A 20,081-nucleotide genomic window follows, 5' to 3' on the forward strand; every position below is an offset into this window, starting at 1 on the left:
AAAGCCACTTCTCTCCAGGAAAAACATCAGGGACAGGCTGATATTCTGCAAAAGGTACAGGGATTGGACTGCTGAGGACTGGGGAAAAGTAATTCTCTCTGATTAATCCCCTTTCCGATTGTTTGCGGCATCCGGAAAATAGCTTGTCCAGAGAAGACAAGGTGAGTGCTACCATCAGTCCTGTGTCATGCCAACAGTAAAACATCCTGAGACCATTCATGTGTGGGGTTGCTTCTCAGCCAAGGGAGTGGGCTCACTCACAATTTTGCGTAAGAACACAGCCATGAACATAGAATTGTACAAACACATCCTCCGAGAGCAACTTCTCACAACCATCCAGGAACAGTTTGGTGACGAACAATGCCTTTTCCAGCATGATGGAGCACCTTGTCTTAAGGCAAAAGTGATAACTAATTGGCTTGGGGAACAAAACATCGATATTTTGGGTCCATGGCTAGGAAACTCCCCAGACCTTAATCTTATTGAGAACGTGGTCAATCCTCAAGAGGTGGGTGGACAAATATAAACCCACAAATTCTGACAAACTCCAAGCATTGATAATGCAAGAATGGGCTGCCATCAGTCAGGATGTGGCCCAGAAGTTAATTGACAGCATGCCAGAGCAGATTGCAGAGGTCATGAAAAAGAAGGGTCAACACTGCAAATATTGACTCTGCATCAACTTCATGTAATTGTCAGTAAAAGCCTTTGACACTTATGAAATGTTTGTAATTATACTTCAGTATTCCATAGTAATATCTGACAAAAATATCTAAAGACACCGAAGCAGCAAACTTTGTGGAAATTAATGTGTGTGTAATTCAAAACTTTTGGCCACGACTGTATTTGACTGGTCGATTGTTTGATTGATAGGTTGTAGGTCAACTGATTATTTTTGAGCAGTAGCATATATATATGCCAGGAATTGTGAAACTTAGTTGAAATGCATTTGGCTAAGGTGTATGTAAACCTCTGACTTCAACTGCACACACACACACACACACACACACACACACACACACACACATATACAGTTGAAGTCAGAAGTTTACATACACCTTAGCCAAATACATTTCAACTAAGTTTCACAATTCCTGACATTTAATCCTAGTACAAATTCCTTGTCTTTATGTTAGCTAGGATCACCACATTATTTTAAGAATGTGAAATGTCAGAATAATAGTAGAGAATGATTTCATTTCAGCTTTTATTTCTTTAATCACATTCCCAGTGGGTCAGAAGTTTACATACACTCAATTAGTATTTGGTAGCATTGCCTTTAAATTGTTTAACTTGGGTCAAATGTTTCAGGTAGCCTTCCACAAGCTTCCCACAATAAGTTGGGTGAATTTTGGCCCGTTCCTACTGATTGAGCTGGTGTAATGGAATCAGGTTTGTAGGCCTCCTTGCTCGCACAAGCCTTTTCAGTTCTACCCACAAATGTTCTATAGGATTGAGGTCAGGGCTTGGGGTCATTGTCCATTTGGAAGACCCATTTGCGACCAAGCTTTAACTACCTGACTGATGTCTTGAGATGTTGCTTCAATATATCCACACACAATTTTCCTCCCTCATAATGCCATCTATTTTGTGAAGTGCACCAGTCCCTCCTGCAGCAAAGCACCCCCACAACATGATGCTGCCACTACCGTGCTTCACAGTTGGGATGGTGTTGTTCGGCTTGCAAGCCTCCACCTTTTTACTCCAAACATAACGATGTTCATTATGGCCAAACAGTTCTGTTTTTGTTTCATCAGACCAGAGGACATTTCTCCAAAAAGTACAATCTTTGTCCCCATGTGCAGTTGCAAACCATAGTCTGGGTTTTTTTTTATTGTTATGGTGGTTTTGGCGCAGTGGCTTCTTCCTTGCTGAGCGGCCTTTCGGGTTATGTCCATATAGGACTCGTTTTACTGTGGATATAGATACTTTTGTACCAGTTTCCTCCAGCATCTTCAAGGTCCTTTGCTGTTGTTCTGGGATTGATTTGCACTTTTCGCACCAAAAACTACGTTCATCTCTAGGAGACAGAACACGTCTCCCTCCTAAGCGGTATGACTGCTGCGTGGTCCCATGGTGTTTATACTTGCGTATTATTTTTTGTGCAAATGAACGTGGTACTTTCAGGCATTTGGAAATCGCTCCCAGGGATGAATCAGACTTGTGGAGGGCTACAATTCTACATTTTATTTTCTGAGGTCTTGGCTGATTTCTTCAGATTTTTCCCATGATGTTAAGCAAAGTTTGAAGGTTGGCCTTGAAATACATCCACAGGTACACCTCCAATTGACTCAAATGATGTCAATTAGTCTATCAGAAGCTACTAAAGCCATGACATAATTTTCTGGAATTTTCCAAGCTGTTTAAAGGCACAGTCAACTTAGTGTATGTACACTTCTGACCTACTTGAAATGTAATAGTGAATTATTAAGTGAAATAATCTGTCTGTAAACAATTGTTGGAAAAATTACTTGTGTCATGCACAAAGTAGATGTCCTAACAGACTTGCCAAAACTATAGTTTGTTAACAAGAAATGTGTGGAGTGGTTGAAAAACGAGTTTTAATGACTCCTAGGTGTATGTAAACTTCCGACTTCAACTGTACACACACTACCAGTCAAAAGTTTGGACACCTACTCATTCAAGGGTTTTTCTTTATTTTTACTATTTTCTACATTGTAGAATAATAGTGAAGACATCAAAAATATGAACACATATGGATTCACGTAGTAACCAAGAAAAGGGTTAAACAAATTAAAAATATGTATTTTAGATTCTTCAAAGTAGCCACCCTTTGTCTGGACAGCTTTACACACTATTTGCATTCTCTCAACCAGCCTCATGAGGGAGTCACCTGGAATGCATTTAAAATAAAACTGTGCCTTGTTAAAACGTTCACTGCACCTCAGATTGCTTCCCAAATAAATGCATCAGAGTTCAAGTAACAGACACATTTCAACAAACTGTTCAGAGGAGACGTGAATCAAGCCTTCATGGTTGAATTTCTGCAAAGAAACCTTGACTAAAAAGGAACCAATAATAAGAGACTTGCTTGAGCCAAGAAACGAGCAATGAAAATTAGACCGGTGGAAATCTGTCCTTTGGTCTGATGAGTCCAAATTGGAGATTTTTGGTTCCAACCGCTCAGACTCAAAATTGAGATCAGATGCATCTGGTTTCCATTGATCACGCTTGAGATGTTTCTTCAACTTGCTCGGAGTCCACCTGTAGTAAATTCAATTGATTGGACATGATTTGGAAAGACATCTGTCTATATTAGGTCCTACAGTTGACAGTGCACGTCAGAGCAAAAACCAAGCCATGAGGTCAAAGGAATAGTCCGTAGAGCTCCGAGAGGAGATTGTTGAGGCATAAATCTGGATAAGGGTACAAAAACATTTCTGCAGCATTGAAGGTCCACATAAACAGTGGCCCCCATCATTCTTAAATGGAAGATTTTTGAAACCTCCAAGACTCTTCTCGGAGCTGGCCGTCCGGATAAACTAAGAAATTGGGGGAGAAGGGTCTTGGTCAGGGAGGTGACCAAGACCCCGATGATCACTCTGACAGAGCTCCAGAGTTACTCTGTGGAGATGGTTGTCCTTCTGGAAGGTTCTCCCATCTGCAGCACTCCACCAATCAGGCCTTTATGGTAGAGGCCAGACAAAAGCCACTCCTCAGTAAAAAGACATGACAGCCCGCTTGGAGTTTGCCAAAAGACACCTAAAGGACTCAGACCATAAGAAACAAGATTATGTGGTCTGATGAAACCAATATTGAACTCTTTGGCCTGAATGGCCAGTTTCACATCTGGAGGAAACCAGCATCATGCTGTGGGGATGTTTTCAGCGGCAGGGACTGGGAGACTAGTCAGGATCGAGGGAAAGATGAAATGAGCAAAGTACAAAGAGATCCTTGATGAATACCTGCACCAGAGCACTCAGGACATCAGACTGGGGCAAAGGTCCACCTTCCAACAGGACAACGACCATACGCACACAGCAAAGACAATGCAGGAGTGGCTTCGGTGCAAATCTCCAAATGTCATTGAGTGGCCCAGCCAGAGCCCGGACCTGAACCCAATCAAACCTCTCTGAAGAGACCTGAAAATAGCTGTGCAGCAACACTCCCCATCCAACCTGACAGAGCTTGAGAGGATCTGCAGAGAAGAATGTGAGAAACTCCCCAAATACAGGTGTTCCTAGCTTGTAGTGTCATACCCAAGAAGACTCAAGGCTGTAATCTCTGGAAAAAGGTGCATCTACAAAATTACTGAGTAAAGGGTCTGAATACTTCATTAAATTTGATATTTTTGGGGGCAAACACAAAAACCTGTTTTTGGCTTGTCATTATGGGATATCGTGTGTACATGGATGAGGGAAAAAAAACAATGTTATCCATTTTAGAATAAGACTAACGTAAGGTCAAGGGGCCTGAATACCTTCCGAATGCACTGTACGACCTATGTCAATTTAGTCATCGTCTTTTGTTTGGAGCGCTCCTGTCAATTAATTAACGACGCACGCATAATTATGGATAGAATTAGGCCTATAGGCTACCTGGCCTGCATATAAAATGTGCTTATTGGGGATCTGATAGTATTTTGAATTGGTTTAACGCACCACCACTAATGAGCTGTGGAGCTTCAAAGTAATCTTTTCTTCCCATCAAACAGCAAGCAAACTAAGTGTGTTTTACATCCATTGAGAATAACAATAGTTCCTCAATGCGTTTGAGAAATCTTTCCAGTTCTCTCCGTTTCCATAACCACCCAGCGTGAAAGGGAACAATGTCATGCTCCGATTCAGTGGAAACATCATTAAAAAAACCTACCTGATGATTTCTTATCCCTTGCGCAAATAGCCTACAGCTGTGTCTGGCAAAGGAAACAGAGTTTTGTTATTTAGACCAATTGATTGTCGGTCGACCAAGGTTTTTTTGGGGGGGGCAGCCCTAATCCTGTGTGTCCCCTCGTATTGTGTCAGATTCAGAGCTTTTCCTTACACCAGACATAACCGAGATCCTACCTCAACAGAGTGTGTTTGTGTGTTTCAATGTGCTAGCTTTACATTAATCTTGTGTTGTAGTGTGTGTGTGTGTGTGTGTACCTTGACCAGGCCAGTTCTGGAGGGGTCTGAGGTTCTGAGGATGTCCTCTACTGACCACCACTGTCCTGCCAGGTACAGAGCTACCGCTGGAGACATTGAGAATAGAGTTCGATGAGTATGGCATATGGTTAGAATCCAAACTTACGCTGTAGGAAATATAAACCCCCAGGCCATAACCTAAACTATAGTAGATCTGAATGGATCGGCTGTGTGTATGCTGGTCGTTTCAAACAAAATAGCTTACACCTACAGTGTCTATGTGGTGGAAACTATCAGCTTACACTGACTGTGTCAAAGGATAGAGACAGGGGGGCTCAGGATGGGTTTTCAGACTGTGCTGAGGTTGTGTGTAAAAGTGTTGTGTGTACCTGTGAGCTGATCATCTGGGGAGAACAGGGCCATAACCTTGTGCTTCAGGTCTCCTCCATAGATGGGAACAAAACCAACGTTACACAGACCGATACTGATCTGAGAGGGAGAGAAAGTGTGACATGGTGTTAGAGTTGACTAAACTAACAGTGTGTGTGTGTGTGTGTGTGTGTGTGTGTGTGTGTGTGTGTGTGTGTGTGTGTGTGTGTGTGTGTGTGTGTGTGTGTACCGTTCTGTGGTTGGGCAGGGTAAAGCTCTCGGTCTTGTCGGGGCTGACATATCGTAGCTGGGTCATGTAGCCCTCTGCTGCCTGCTCCACCTCCTCTTGCCTCACTGAATCCAACACGTCCACAGGGAACTCCATCCCTACAGGGCAAAGGTCAGCAGTCACAGGTCAGAGGGTCACTCATGCCAAATAAAATGTATAATGTCTGGTCCCGTTGATGAACACAGTGGGAACGGATTATTTTAAAACAAGCCTAACTTTACACCTGTATTGTGTCTTCCCCTAGGCCCAACGTAAAACCACCTTCTCTTCATATCCAAAATAAACCCAAATCAATGAAAATGGAGTCGCACAATGTATAAAGTGCTGAAATACTAACTCTGTGGCTCAGTCATCAGACAAGGCCTGCACAATAAAAGCCATGCTAATCTGATGTTACCAATCAACAATTGTCGTTTTATTCGTCACATGCATCGGAAATGGGTGTAGACTAACAGTGAAATGCTTACTTCAGTGACACACTTCCAATGCCGCCCTCCCTTGAAGGACAAAACATCCCCACCTATAAAACACCTATGTACAGAGCCCTCAACATGCACAACCATAGAGAACAGGCTACTTCCATCTGGCCACTACACAACCAACCACATGCACACTGAAGAGGATGGGAGGAAAAACGCTGACATTTTGTCAGCAAATTAATCGTACTGTTTATAATATTTAGAAATTACAGTCACCACGGTCTCATTGCAGAAAGGTCCCTCACATGATAATTATTAATATGAAGGAGATCAAAACTATGTTATAGATGAATAGTCAGCTATTGAATTAAAGGGACAAACAAAAGAACATTCAAACAATCAGATATGGAAATTGAAAACAAAAGGGACCATTGTGCTAAAATGTTATGAGGCAATACTTTCCCTTCAGGATAAGTTAGATATTACTGCACAGTATGTTTTACAAGCAAAAGAGAGAGGGTGTGTGTTTTCTACCGATGCTGGTTCACCGGTTTCTTATTAGACACTGGAAGGACCACGTCCCCGGAGGAGACTTTACAGTGGGACTCAGGGCCTGTTCCGTGAGCCGAAACAGACACACACACACACACACATCAGCACTAATGAAAACCAGGTCATGTCTTCTGTGACGCTGGCCTGTTGCCAGTTTACACACTGTCACAACTCAGACACACAGGCGCGCGCACACCAGAGACACAGGCGCGCGCACACCAGAGACACAGGCGCGCGCACACCAGAGACACAGGCGCGCGCACACCAGAGACACAGGCACGCGCACACCTGAGACACAGGCACGCGCACACCTGAGACACAGGCACGCGCACACCTGAGACACAGGCACGCGCACACCTGAGACACAGGCACGCGCACACCTGAGACACAGGCACGCACACACCAGAGACACAGGCGCGCGCACACCTGAGACACAGGCACGCGCACACCAGAGACACAGGCGCGCGCACACCAGAGACACAGGCACGCGCACACCAGAGACACAGGCACGCGCACACCTGAGACACAGGCACGCGCACACCTGAGACACAGGCACGCGCACACCTGAGACACAGGCACGCGCACACCTGAGACACAGGCACGCGCACACCTGAGACACAGGCACGCGCACACCTGAGACACAGGCACGCGCACACCTGAGACACAGGCGCGCGCACACCTGAGACACAGGCGCGCGCACACCTGAGACACAGGCGCGCGCACACCTGAGACACAGGCGCGCGCACACCTGAGACACAGGCGCGCCCACACCACTCTCGGATGCACGTACACGAGTCTACACACACACACACACACAGGTTCCGCCTGTCCCAGAGAGTTGGCAGTAGTCCCAGCCATCCTGAGATGTTCTATGACTGTCTGTCACCCCCGATCTGCGTCAGCCTCACACCAACAGAAAAAGAGGACAGAAGACTGAGAACTAAAAGGAGGGGTCACAACCAACCGGCTACTATAACCCCCATTCAGACACACTTGTTGCCTGAGTCGGGTCCCCCCCCCACAAATTCCATTTAGTTTTTCCATGTTTTTGTTTCCCCCAGTTTTACTCAACAAATATCACTGCTGCTAGACACCTGATTGACCTGAGTGCTTTCAGAAAGTATTCACATCCCTTGACTTTTTACAACTTAATAAAAAGCTCAAATGTTTTGAGTCAACTATTCAACCCCTTTGTTATGTCATGCCTAAATAATTTCATGAGTAAAAAATTTGCTTAACAAGTCAGAAATAGCAGAGACTAACTGTGTACAATAATGGTGTTTATCATGATTTTTGAATGACTACCCCGTCTCTGCATAACACAGTAATTTCTCTCAGTCGAGCAATGAATTTCAAGCACAGATTCAACAATAAAGACAAGGTAGGTTTTCCAATGCCTAGCAAAGAAGGGGACCTATTAGAAGATGGGTAGAAATGGCCTCCCGGGTGGCGCAGTGGTGTAAGGTACTGCATCACAGTGCTAGCTGTGCCACCAGTTGAGCCCAGGCTCTGTCGCAGCCGGCCGCAACCGGGAGGCCCATGGGGCGGTGCACAATTGGCCCAGTATCGTCCGGGTGAGGGAGGGTTTGGCCAGCGGGGATATCTTTGTCTCATCGCGCGCTAGCGACTCCTGTGGCGGGCCGGGCGCAGTGCACGCTGACCAGGTCGCCATGTGTACAGTGTTTCCTCCAGGCCATAAGCTAAACTATAGTAGATCTGAATGGACACATTGGTGCGGCTGGCTTCCGGGTCGGATGTGCATTGTGTCAAGAAGCAGTGCGGCTTGGTTGGGTTGTGACTCGGAGGACACATGGCTCTCGACCTTCGCCTCTCCCGAGTCCGTATAGGAGTTGCAGCGATGAGACAAGACTGTAACTACTACCAATTGGATACCATGAAATTAGGGAGAGAAAAAAAAAATGGGTAAAATTGAAAAATGGGTAAAAAATAAATAAAAGCAGACATTGAATATCCCTTTGAGCATGGTGAATTTATTCATTACACTTTGGATGGTGTATCAATACAACCAGTCACTACAAAGATACAGGTGTCCTTCCTAACGCAGTTGATGTAGAGGAAGGAAAACGCACAGGGATTTCACTGAGAGGCAAACGGTGATTTGAAACCAGTTAGAGTTAAATGGCTGTGATAGAAGAAAACTGAGGATGGATCAACATTGTAGTTACTCCACAAATACTAACCTAACGGACAGGGTGAAAAGAAGGAAGCCTGAACAGAACACAAATATTCCAAAATATGCAAACCTTTTTTTGCAGTAACTTTTTGTCATGAATACAAAGCATTATGGGGCAAATCCAACACGTCACCGAATACCACGCCCCATATTTTTAAGCATGATGGTGACTACATCATGTTATGGGTATGCTTGTCATCAGCAAGGACTAGAGTTAAAAAGAAAGTCCTAAAGGAAAACCTGGTTCAGTCTGGTTTCCAACAGACACTGGGAGACAAATATATACACTGGCGTGACTTACCAAGACGACATTGAACGTTGCTGAGTGGTCTAGTTCGTGTTTACTTAAATCTACTTGAAAATCTATGGCAAGTCTTGAAAATGGTTGTCTAGCAATGATCAACAACTTGACAGGGCTTGAAGTTTGCAAAATTCTAAAAACCTCACAGCTGTAAATTCTGCCAAAAGTTGGTACTAACATGTATTGATTGACTCAGGGGGTTGAAAACGTATCAAATAAAGTGTTAAAAATGTTTTAGTCTGTTGACAAAAGTGAATATTAAATCGCTTTTAATTCCACTTTGTAACAAAATGTGGAAAAAGTCAAGGGGTGTGAACACTTTCTGAAGGCCCTGTATGAGTGACTATTTACCAGTTGTGCACTCATTCTCAGAGACTTTTTGTTTGGGGGATATCTGTAGACCGGCCGCGACTCGTCAAATTTGTATTTTGTGGGTGAGGCAGCTCTAAAATGCAGGTGTTTCAGCCTGGCTCAGTGCTTTTTGTGGTGGTTTGGGCCAGCCAGCAGAAAATAGATATAACCCCACCCACTTTGCCAAAGCACAGCCCCCACACCACAAGAGGGATGTCTTCAACCACCAACTTACCATCCTGAGACAAGGCCGAGAATAGCCCACAAAGATCTCCGCCACGGCACAAACCAAGGGGGGCACCAACCCAGACAGGAAGATCACATCAGTGACTCAACCCACTCAAGTGACGCACCCCTCCTAGGGATGGTATGAAAGAGCCCCAGTAAGCCAGTGACTCAGCCCCTGTAATAGGGTTAGAGGCAGAGAATCCCAGGGAGATATGTATACTGAAGCTAAGAAAGTAATACTCAGCCTATGTGCCTATAACATGTAGCCTATACCCTGTTTTAGGGAAAAGTAATCCATGAGCTTTCATTGTCTGCTTATAGGCCACACTTTATTCATCCTTGGGGTACAGGGAGAACACAGTAAGAACGGCCCATGTCCTGAATTATTTTGGTGTACATTTCAAAAGGTCTAAAATAGTCACCTATGTCCATCCTAGTTCGCTCATTCATGTCTTAATCAAAATTACAGATTGCCTCTTATCTGCTTGCTGTCCCCTTATGCAATAGTTTGTACATCTCAATTGCCATTAGAAACCACATTTGTTTAAGCAAGTCATCCATATCAGCTGTTTACTATCAAAAAAAATTAAGTTAGTAAATGAGGCTGAATGAACCGTTTCGCTGCCAGACAAGGCTCTGCTGATAGCCAGGTGTAGCAGTGTTAATATGTTGGGACAGCTTTATGTAGGCAGTTTGTGGGCACCGCTCGTCACCGTTATAGTGCAATTAATGTATTGTTTAGTGTTGTGGCTTTGCTGGCATGCATCCCACTGCTGTAGACACTGCAGGAGTCGTGGGACGGTTTTAAAATGGCCTTTTGTCTGGCATCTCGCCAACAGACTGTCAGCTGGCCCAATTGAGCCATCCCGAGCTGGGTTAGTTCGTTTCATGTCTCAGGCACTAGGCCTGTGCCACGAGAGAGCAGAGTTAGCAGCACATTCACCATTCTCCCAAACAGCTAGTTTGGTGAGCAGGTGAGCAAACCCCTGTTCATGATTCTACTCATTAAGCAAAGAGGCAGACACGATTTAAAAAAATAAAAAAAACTCAGTCCGATCAAGAATATAAGCTTTCTGAGTTTTGATCCACTCTGGGTGTAATATTTTTAGATGTTGACCTGTAATTGATTGTGTGTCCACATTTATCCTTTTCTTCTCAAATTTGGAAAAAAAAGGACAGAGGTCCAGACCTTGGGGTCCTCATGTAATTTACAGCCCTTATGACATTGTTCGTTACTTTGGGTGAGTGAGTTTCCCTACAGGCATCTCTCAACAGCCCCCTACTGCCTTTCTTGCAGCTAGCGTTACAACTGTGCTCCCCTTCACATGCTGACCACAACACTCGCGTTGCAAAATACATGTTATTTAATCATTGTGCAGCCAACGTCGGTGTGGACAGGCGCTAAAATAGAACTTGGTTCCATTTGTGACGTTCCACGCCCTGCAAGTCCAGCCTCTCCAATCTCCTCATTGGTTGTTAGGAGCATATACCCACGTGTGTGATTGAAAGAAACTGAGGTCCACACTCCAGTCGGTTGTGGTACCTAAAGTTGGTTGCCAACCGCCATATAAAAGTCCAAAATAAGAGGCCTGAAGGACAGAGGAGAGACGACTAGAAACAAATTTGGTTTAATGTTAATTGTGCATTTCCGGACCTTGTGCATTTCAGGTAAAATAACAACCCAATGTTTATATCCCAGGACAAGTGAGCTAGTAACAGTAAGCTAGCTAAATAGGACAAGTGAGCTAGTAACAGTAAGCTAGCTAAATAGGACAAGTGAGCTAGTAACAGTAAGCTAGCTAAATAGGACAAGTGAGCTAGTAACAGTAAGCTAGCTAAATAGGACAAGTGAGCTAGCAACAGCAAGCTAGCTGGCTAAATAGCCATATATGTTTAATGCTTTTCAACCTGTCACCAAATTAATACAATTGGTTCAGAGTTTGTTTTGATACTTCAACCTGCGTGTCCTGATGTGGGTGGACAAAAATCAACTTGCGTGTCCTGATGTGGGTGGACAAAATCAACTTGCGTGTCCTGATGTGGGTGGACAAAATCAACTTGCGTGTCCTGATGTGGGTGGACAAAATCAACTTGGGTGGACAAAATCAACTTGCGTGCAGTCTGGTCAGCATGTTAGCCCTTTTCTTGACCAGAATGATTTGGTTCCAACTGGTTTCAGCCGAACATGTTGGGGTTGCACTGACTTGGGTCACTACACCTATAACCTCAGGGGCTCAGCGCCCCGCCAACATGGGGCAGCAGGTAGCCTAGTGGTTAGAGCACTGGGCCAGGAACCGAAAGTTTGCTGGATCAAATCCCCGAGCTGACAAGGTACAAATCTGTCGTTCTGCCCCTAAACAAGCCCGTTAACCCACTGTTCCCCTGGTAGCCCATCATTGTAACTAAGAATTTGTTCTTAACCGACTTGCCTAGTTAAATAAAAGGTAAAATAAAAATATGATCCAGGTTTCGGGTAGGTCTTTCGCACAGACACACACATCAACCCTCTCCCCAACATCAGAAACCCACACTCTCTGAATAGCCCCCCACCCGCATAACTTTACCATGGCATTCCAGAGCTTTGCTGTGTGCTCCATTAGGCCAGGGTGGGGGTGTGGTGTTAAAAATTCTACCCTGTTCCCTGCTGACATTTTGTGCTGCTCCTGTGAACAATATATGGTTGCTCACATGTTACACACTACTGTCACACTGGGGAAATGAGAGTTAATAAGCAGGGGGATATAATATCAGCGTAACTATAGTAGGTTATTAATTTCTGAATAGTTTGAGGAAAACCTACTGCTGTTATTGCTTGGAAATGGAGAAGTCTTTGTGTAAGTGATCTTATGTAGTGTGTATGTGCAGTGGAGATGTGAATTCACGTTAAACTTTCATCTCCACTAAACCTCTCTCTGCAACTGGATCCTGGACATCCTGACGGGCCACCCCCATGTGGTAGGTAACAACTGACTGAATTTTCCCAGAAATTTTCCATGGGAAGTTAAGACCGGGAATTTTGCTTAAATTCATTAAAAAAAAGGTTAGCGTACACCTTTTTTTGTGAGACAAAGCAATTCTAGGTCTTGTGGGGTATTTTGGTTAAACTATCCCCAATTCAATGGATTTGCAACCCTCTGCATGCACAGTGCATTCTTCCATGACATGTGCAGCTGAATCTCAAGATCTTGCACACTAATGAGATACTATGGAGTCCACACTGTCTGAGCCAAGGATACATGCTTTCTGGTAAGTTTTGATTACAATATTGGGTGGGGTGAATATGTTTTATATGACATGATTTCTTGTTAACTAGTAAATAGTAGCCTACAGCAAAGTCTGTTTAAAATAATTTCTAACAATTTATGCTAGTTTTTCCTACCATGTGAGTTTTTAGCTTGCTTGAGCCTGCTAACTGAGCAGTGTTAATTCACCTGTTTCCATACACGTTTCATTTAAAAACATTTCTTACAAAAGTTGTTTAATCTAACTGCTTAACTATTTCTGTACATGGAACTGTATTTGTTTTTACTCTTCTAATCTTTACAGGAAAATGCCACAGGCACTATCTGATGTGTGGAGACATTTAACTACAGCTAATGTAGAAGGAAAATCCATTTGCAAATACTATGCCAAATCATGTGTGAAGAATGCAACAAAGATGCAGTATCATCTGGCCAAGTGCATAAAGTTCCCTAAGCGCTCACAAGCAACCTCTGACAAAAGTCCCTCTACTTCTATTCGAGGTGAAACTGATGAAGCAGACACCTTATCGATAGCAACAGCTCATGGTCCTCCTGGAATCATACGTTTTTTACTCAATGGAGGAACGTAGTCAGAAATGCTGATGAATGTCTTGCTCGAGCTGTGAATGCAACTGGTTCACCTCTGATGCCCACAGGCAATGAGTATTGGAAAAGATTTCTGAGCGTTCTTTGCCCAGCATATACCCCTTCAACCAGACATGCTTTATCTACTAATTTGCTGGATGCAGAGTTCAACAGAGTTCATGTGAAAGTCAAGCAAATCATAGAGAAAGCAGACTATTGCAATCATCTCTGATGGGTGGTCGAATGTTCGTGGGCAAGGAATAATTAACTACATCTCCACCCCTCAACCAGTATTCTACAAGAGCACAGACGAGGGAAAACAGACACACATTGCAGATGAGCTGAAGGCAGTCAATGACCATGGACCACAGAAGCTACAGTTGAAGTCGAAAGCCTACATACACCTTAGCCAAATACATTTAAACTCAGTTTCACAATTCTTGACATTTTAATCCTAGTAAAAATTCCCGGTCTTAGGTCAGGTAGGATCACCACTTTATTTTAATGTGAAATGTCAGAATAATTGTAGAGAGAATGAGATTTCACCTTTATTTTCTTTCATCACATTCCCAGTAGGTCAGAAGTTTGAGTATATGTAATTAGTATTTGGTAGCATTGCCCTTACATTGTTTAACTTGGGTCACATGTTTCAGGTTGCCTTCCACAAGCTTCCCACAATAAGTAGGGTGAATTTTGACCCTTTCCTCTTGACAGAGCTGGTGTAACGGAGTCAGGTTTGTAGGCCTCCTTGCTCCCACACGCTTTTCCAGTTCTGCCCACAAATGTTCTATAGGCTTGAGGTCAGGGCGTTGTGATGGCGACTCCAATACCTTGACTTGGTTGTCCTCATGCCATTTTGCCACAACTTTGGAAGTATGCTTGGGGTCATTGTCCATTTGGAAGACCCATTTGCAACCAAGCTTTAACTTCCTGACTGATGTCTTGAGATGTTGCTTCAATATGTCCACATAATTTTCCTGCCTCATGTTGCCATCTATTTTGTGAAGTGCACCAGTCCCTCCTGCAGCAAAGCACCCCCACAACATGATGCTGCCACCCCCTAGCTTCACAGATGGGATGGTGTTATTCGGCTTGCAAGCCTCCCCCTTTTTCCACCAAATGTAACGATGGTTATTATGGCCAAACAGTTCTGTTTTTGTTTCATCAGACCAGAGGACATTTCTCCAAAAAGTACAATCATTGTCCCCAAGTGCAGTTGCAAACCGTAGTCTGGCTTTTGTAATGGCGATTTTGGAGCAGTGGCTTCTTCCTTGCGGACCGGCCTTTCAGGTTATGTCCATATAGGACTCATTTTACTGTGGATATAAAAATACTTTTGTACCCGTTTCCTCCAGCATCTTCACAAGGTCCTTTGCTGTTGTTCTGGGATTGATTTGCACTTTTCTTACCAAAGTACGTTCATCTCTAGGAGACAAAACACGTCTCCTTCCTGAGCGGTTTCACGGCTGCGTGGTCCCATGGTGATTATACTTGCGTACTATTGTTTGTACAGATGAACGTGGTATCTTCAGGAGTTTGGAAATTGCTCCCAAGGATGAACCAGACTTGTGGAGGGCTACATTGTTTTCCATGAGGTCTTGGCTGATTTCTTTTGATTTTCCCATGATGTTAAGCAGAGGCACTGAGTTTGAAGGTAGGCCTTGAAATAAATAAAATTGACTCAAATGATGTCAATTAGCCTATCAGAAGCTTCTAAAGCCATGAAATAATTTTCTGGAATTTTCCAAGCTATTTAAAGTCACAGTCATCTTAGTGTGTGTAAACTTCTGACCCACTGGAATTGTGATAGTGAATTTTAAGTGAAATAATCTGTCTGTAAACAATTATTGTAAAAATGACTTGTGCTTTGCACAAAGTAGATGTCCTAATCGACTTTCCAAAACTAACAAGACATTTGTGGAGTGGTTGAATTTTTTTTTTTTTTTTTTTAAATAATAAAAAATCAACAAGGCCTATGGTGTCATCACTACCGTGTCTCGCCACGTTGGCCTGGATGAGGGCAAGGTTCTTGGCAGTCTGGTGAAGTCCACTTCCAAGCAAGGGCTTTGGGATGGAGATGCAATATGGCAGTCGTGCCAACATATCTCATCAACCACCTGGTGGAAGGTACTTTGTGGATCTGAGGCTCTTTCCCCTGTGGCCTCCATCATCCTCCAAATCCCACCAACATCAGCCACCTCAGAGCGCAACTGGTCCTTGTTTAGGAACACACACACACACACACCAAAGCACGCAACAGGCTGACCAATACAAGGGTTGAAAAATTGCCATCCGGGCAAATTTGAGGCTTTTTGAGCCTGACAACAAGCCATCCTCAACAAGGTTGGAAAGTGACAGTAAAGATGAGGCCTCAGAGTCTGATGGTCAAGAGGTGGACATTGAGGAGGTCCAGGGAGAAGACATGGAAGCCTGAGGAAGACAACCAAAGCTTTAGTTTCTAGATTGTCATTTTACAGATGCATGTTGAAAACATTTGGGGAGATGTGACAGATCATTGGGGGATCATTCAATTTTCCCTTTTGTTGTTCAGTGAAATCATTCCATGTGAAGAGTCAACTCATTTAATTAAAGTTCAATCTGTAACTAAAATCGTTTTTTTATTACTTATTTTGGAAGGATTTCATCATTTGCTATTATGTCTAATTATGATAATGTAAAAGGTTGGTTTCTGTCTCCATATGATATGGTGAATATATTCAATGCAAAAAAAACAACATTACATTTAAATGGTGTTAATATTAATTCCCATATATTCCCACAGAAAGTTTCCACCTCTGAATATAAAAAAAGGGTAACACATCCGCCATGCTGATCCTCAACACAGGTGCCCCTCAGGGGTGCGTGCTCAGTATCTTCCTGTACTCCCTGATCACTCATGACTGCATGGCCAGGCACATATCCAACACCATCATTAAGTTCATTGATGACAACAGTGGTAGGCCTGATCACCAAAAACAATGAGGCAGCCTATAGGGAGGAGGTCAGAGACCTGGCAGTGTGGTGCCAGGACAACAACCTCTCCCTCAATGTGAGCAAGACAAAGGAGACGATTGTGGACTACAGGAAAAGGAGGACCGAGCACGCCCCCATTCTCATCGATGGGGCTGTAGTGGAGCAGGTTGAGAGCTTCAAGTTCATTGGGTGTCCACATCACCAACAAACTATCATGGTCCAAGCACACCAAGACAGTCGTGAAGAGGGCACAACAAAACCTTTTCCCCTTCAGGAGACTGAACAGATTTGGCATGGGTCCCCAGATCCTCAAAAGGTTCAACAGCTGCACCATAAAAAAACATCCTGACTGGTTGCATCACTGCCCGGTATGACAACTGCTCAGCCTCCGACCGCAAGGCACTACAGAGGTTAGTGTGTACGACCCAGTACATCTATGGGGCCAAGCTTCCTGCCATCCTGGACCTCTATACCAGGTGGTGTCAGAGAAATGCCCAAAACAATTGTCCAAGACTCCAGCCACCCTAGTCAGACTGTTCTCTACTGCACGACCAACGGTACTGGAGCACCAAGTCTAGGTCCAAAAGGCAGTTCTCTACAGTTTCTACCCCCAAGCCATAAGACTCCTGAACATCTAATCAAATGACTCCCCAGACTATTTACATTGCCTGCCTACCCCTCCCTCCCTTATGCTAATCTGTTTATTTATGCACAGTCACTTTATCTACATGAGTATTTTACCTCGACTAACCTGTGACTCTGTACCCCCTGTATATAGCCTCGCTATTGTTATTTTACTGCTGCTATTTAATTGTTACTTTTATTTCTTATCACGTATTTGTCTTAACTGCATTATTTCATTAAGGGCTTGTAAGTAAGCAGTTCACTGTAAGGTCTACACCTATTGTATTCGGAGCATGTTACAAATACTATTTTATTTGACAAAGGCCAAAAAGAGCTCCACACTAATTGCACTAAAAACATCTAATCCAAACTGACCATCAAACAACCAAATAGAAACAAAAGCACAACCTACACCTACCCACTGCACATACAGTAAATACCTGATGTTGTCAACTCTCGACTGCACATGCCCTGCTGTGCACTTGTGTGTAGCATATGTTACATAACACTGGTCTATAGGGGCAGAGCAGGAAACAGACACCCAGTCGGGGCTTCAGAGCTTGCTCATAGGTACATATAGGATGTCACACAGCAGATGTAGCCACCACAAAGTTAATAGTGTGTGCACTCAGACAAATACCAATGTCGAAGTGGAAGATCTTGAGCAGTTTTGCTTTTTTTAACACACACACACACGTTATAGAAACATTGTTTTGCTCGCAGTAACATAATGGATTGCTTTCCTTACATACCCTCACACATCCCCTCTCTCTGGGAGATTGATATATAAAAACACACCTCTCTGAAGTTACATAACATTCCTTAACCAGACCTTCACTCTGTGTTCACGTTTCTAAGTAGCCTAGCCCTATCTGGTGGCAATAATGTGAAACGTCAGAAGAGGGACCTCTCTCCTATACTATAATTTAGCCTTGGTGAACGAGAAGAGTACAATACACACACGCACATCAACTTTACGATCTCTCGTAGGTTATAGGAGAGGCCTGGCTGTGTTAGGGCCGATTCAGCAAAAACGAGCCACTATGTAGACCTATCGAAGTTCATCAAACACTATGCGAAATGCAATTAGATCGAGTAACCCAGGTGAACGAACAATAACTTCGGACCTAATCTTCTGCGAATCCTGATTTCCCACAGCACGTCACCTGATACTTCAGATTCCATTTCCAAATTCCTTACATTGTTCTTGGATGCCGCCACTTGAGAAAACACCGGCCCTATCCAAACGTATCCATCCAGCACAGTCCTAAATTCAAAATCACCCCACACGTACATTTAAAATTCGAAAACGGTAGCTGTTCTCAGTGAGCCATTCTGTAATACTGTCTAAAGTGATGCTTCCCCTCATCAGCAGGGCCGAAACAGCGGCCACACCAACCATCTCATCCCAGCGCGTTTCAGGACTCCAAACACTCCCGCAACAATCTACAAATGTCTCCAATTTAAAATACATTGTGTTGTTCGTGAAATAATCGGAAACCCACCTTTATCCTGCTGATGACACGTATGCAGTTTCTTTTACTTCTATTGCACCAACTACACGGTTTATTCCTTGAATGTTTTTTAAACCCTCGAACGCCTCGGGTGCTAATAGCTTGTAGCCTGCGCCACAGTGCGTACGCTCCCCATGATGCGCGCGTTCCGTTCTTTGGCTGCTGGGACTGATGTCTCAAATATGTATTTAAAACATTATAAGAGCAAAGTGCAAGATTGTTTTTTATAGTGGCCTATATCCTCTAAATTCTTTCCAAGTTAGAACTTGATTTTCACTGTTTCTCTATCATAAAAGCATTTATTTGAAGTAATCCTAGACTAGGCGACATATCAATATATTCACAACGTGTGTGATACTGGTGCTTTACAATTACACAGAGATGATGTGAAAAGATCTGAGGTGATCGAGGTGGTCGAAATACCAATTAGTGGAACAAAAAAGATCAGAATTGGGCTGCCTGTGTAGACGCAGCCTTTGAACAGTAGATGGAGTCAAATCATTGAGAGATGATTCTCTTTTCAGCCCAGCAACAAGCATGGGAATAGTAGGCTGCATTTACACAGCCAGACAGATCACATCAGACCTTGTCACGTCAAAACTCTTTTTCAGAGCTGATCTGATTGGTCGAAAGACCAATTAGTGACAAAATATCCGAATTGGCTGCCTGTGTAAACCAGGGGCCTCTTTTATAACCACACTAAATATCTGTGTGTGCCATTTCTGAATAAAACTGTGCAAATTCTAAAATATTGAGATTTATCTACTTGGGGCACACCACACATAAGCATGTTTTCTGTTATAAATCAGACCCATCCTGAAACTGTGCCTGAAAAACGCCCATTATTCACCCTTTATACTGAACAAAAATATAAACGCAACATTTAAAATGTTGGTCCCATTTTTCATGAACTGAAATAAAAGATCACAGAAATACGTTTTTCTCTCTCATATTCTGTGCACAAATTTGTTTACAACCCTGTTAGTGAGCATTTCTCCTTTCCAAGACAATCCATCCACCTGACAAGTGTGGCATATCAAGAAGCTGATTAAACAGCATTACACAGGTGCACCTTGTGCTGGTGAAAATAAAAGGACACTAATATGTGCCATTTTGTCACACAACTCAATGTCACTGATGTCTCAAGTTCTGAGGGAATGTGCAATTGGCATGCTGACAGCAGGGATGTCCAACAGAGCTGTTGCCAGAGAATCCACCCCAGTGGGTGGGCCTAGCCCTCCCAGGCCCACCCATGGCTGCGCCCCTGCCCTGTCATGTGAAATCTATAGATTAGGGCCCAATGAATTTATTTCAATTGACTGATTTCCTTCTATGAAATGCAACTCAGTACAA

General features: G+C 43.6%; 1 protein-coding gene across 5 annotated transcripts in view; it reads right to left on the bottom strand.

The window, feature by feature from the left end:
* Positions 1 to 19,112, bottom strand: part of LOC118388127 (soluble lamin-associated protein of 75 kDa-like) — a 30,267-nt gene extending 11,155 nt beyond the window's left edge. For 2 of the 5 annotated variants that reach the window (XM_052525912.1, XM_052525911.1), the window contains exons 1-4: positions 18,720 to 19,110; positions 5,707 to 5,843; positions 5,477 to 5,576; positions 5,109 to 5,194 (exon numbers count right to left, since the gene is read on the bottom strand). In XM_052525912.1, the coding sequence (XP_052381872.1) occupies positions 5,109 to 5,194; positions 5,477 to 5,576; positions 5,707 to 5,841 (321 nt within the window). In that variant the 5' untranslated portion in view covers positions 5,842 to 5,843; positions 18,720 to 19,110. Of the gene's footprint in view, positions 1 to 5,108; positions 5,195 to 5,476; positions 5,577 to 5,706; positions 5,844 to 18,414; positions 18,581 to 18,719 lie in introns of those variants that run through there. The other 3 variants (XM_052525910.1, XM_052525908.1, XM_052525909.1) reach the window with 3 other exon arrangements.
* Between the last annotated feature and the right edge of the window lie 969 nt (positions 19,113 to 20,081).

Source organism: Oncorhynchus keta, chromosome 9 (genome assembly GCF_023373465.1).
Source record: "Oncorhynchus keta strain PuntledgeMale-10-30-2019 chromosome 9, Oket_V2, whole genome shotgun sequence".
Classification (NCBI taxonomy): domain Eukaryota; kingdom Metazoa; phylum Chordata; class Actinopteri; order Salmoniformes; family Salmonidae; genus Oncorhynchus; species Oncorhynchus keta.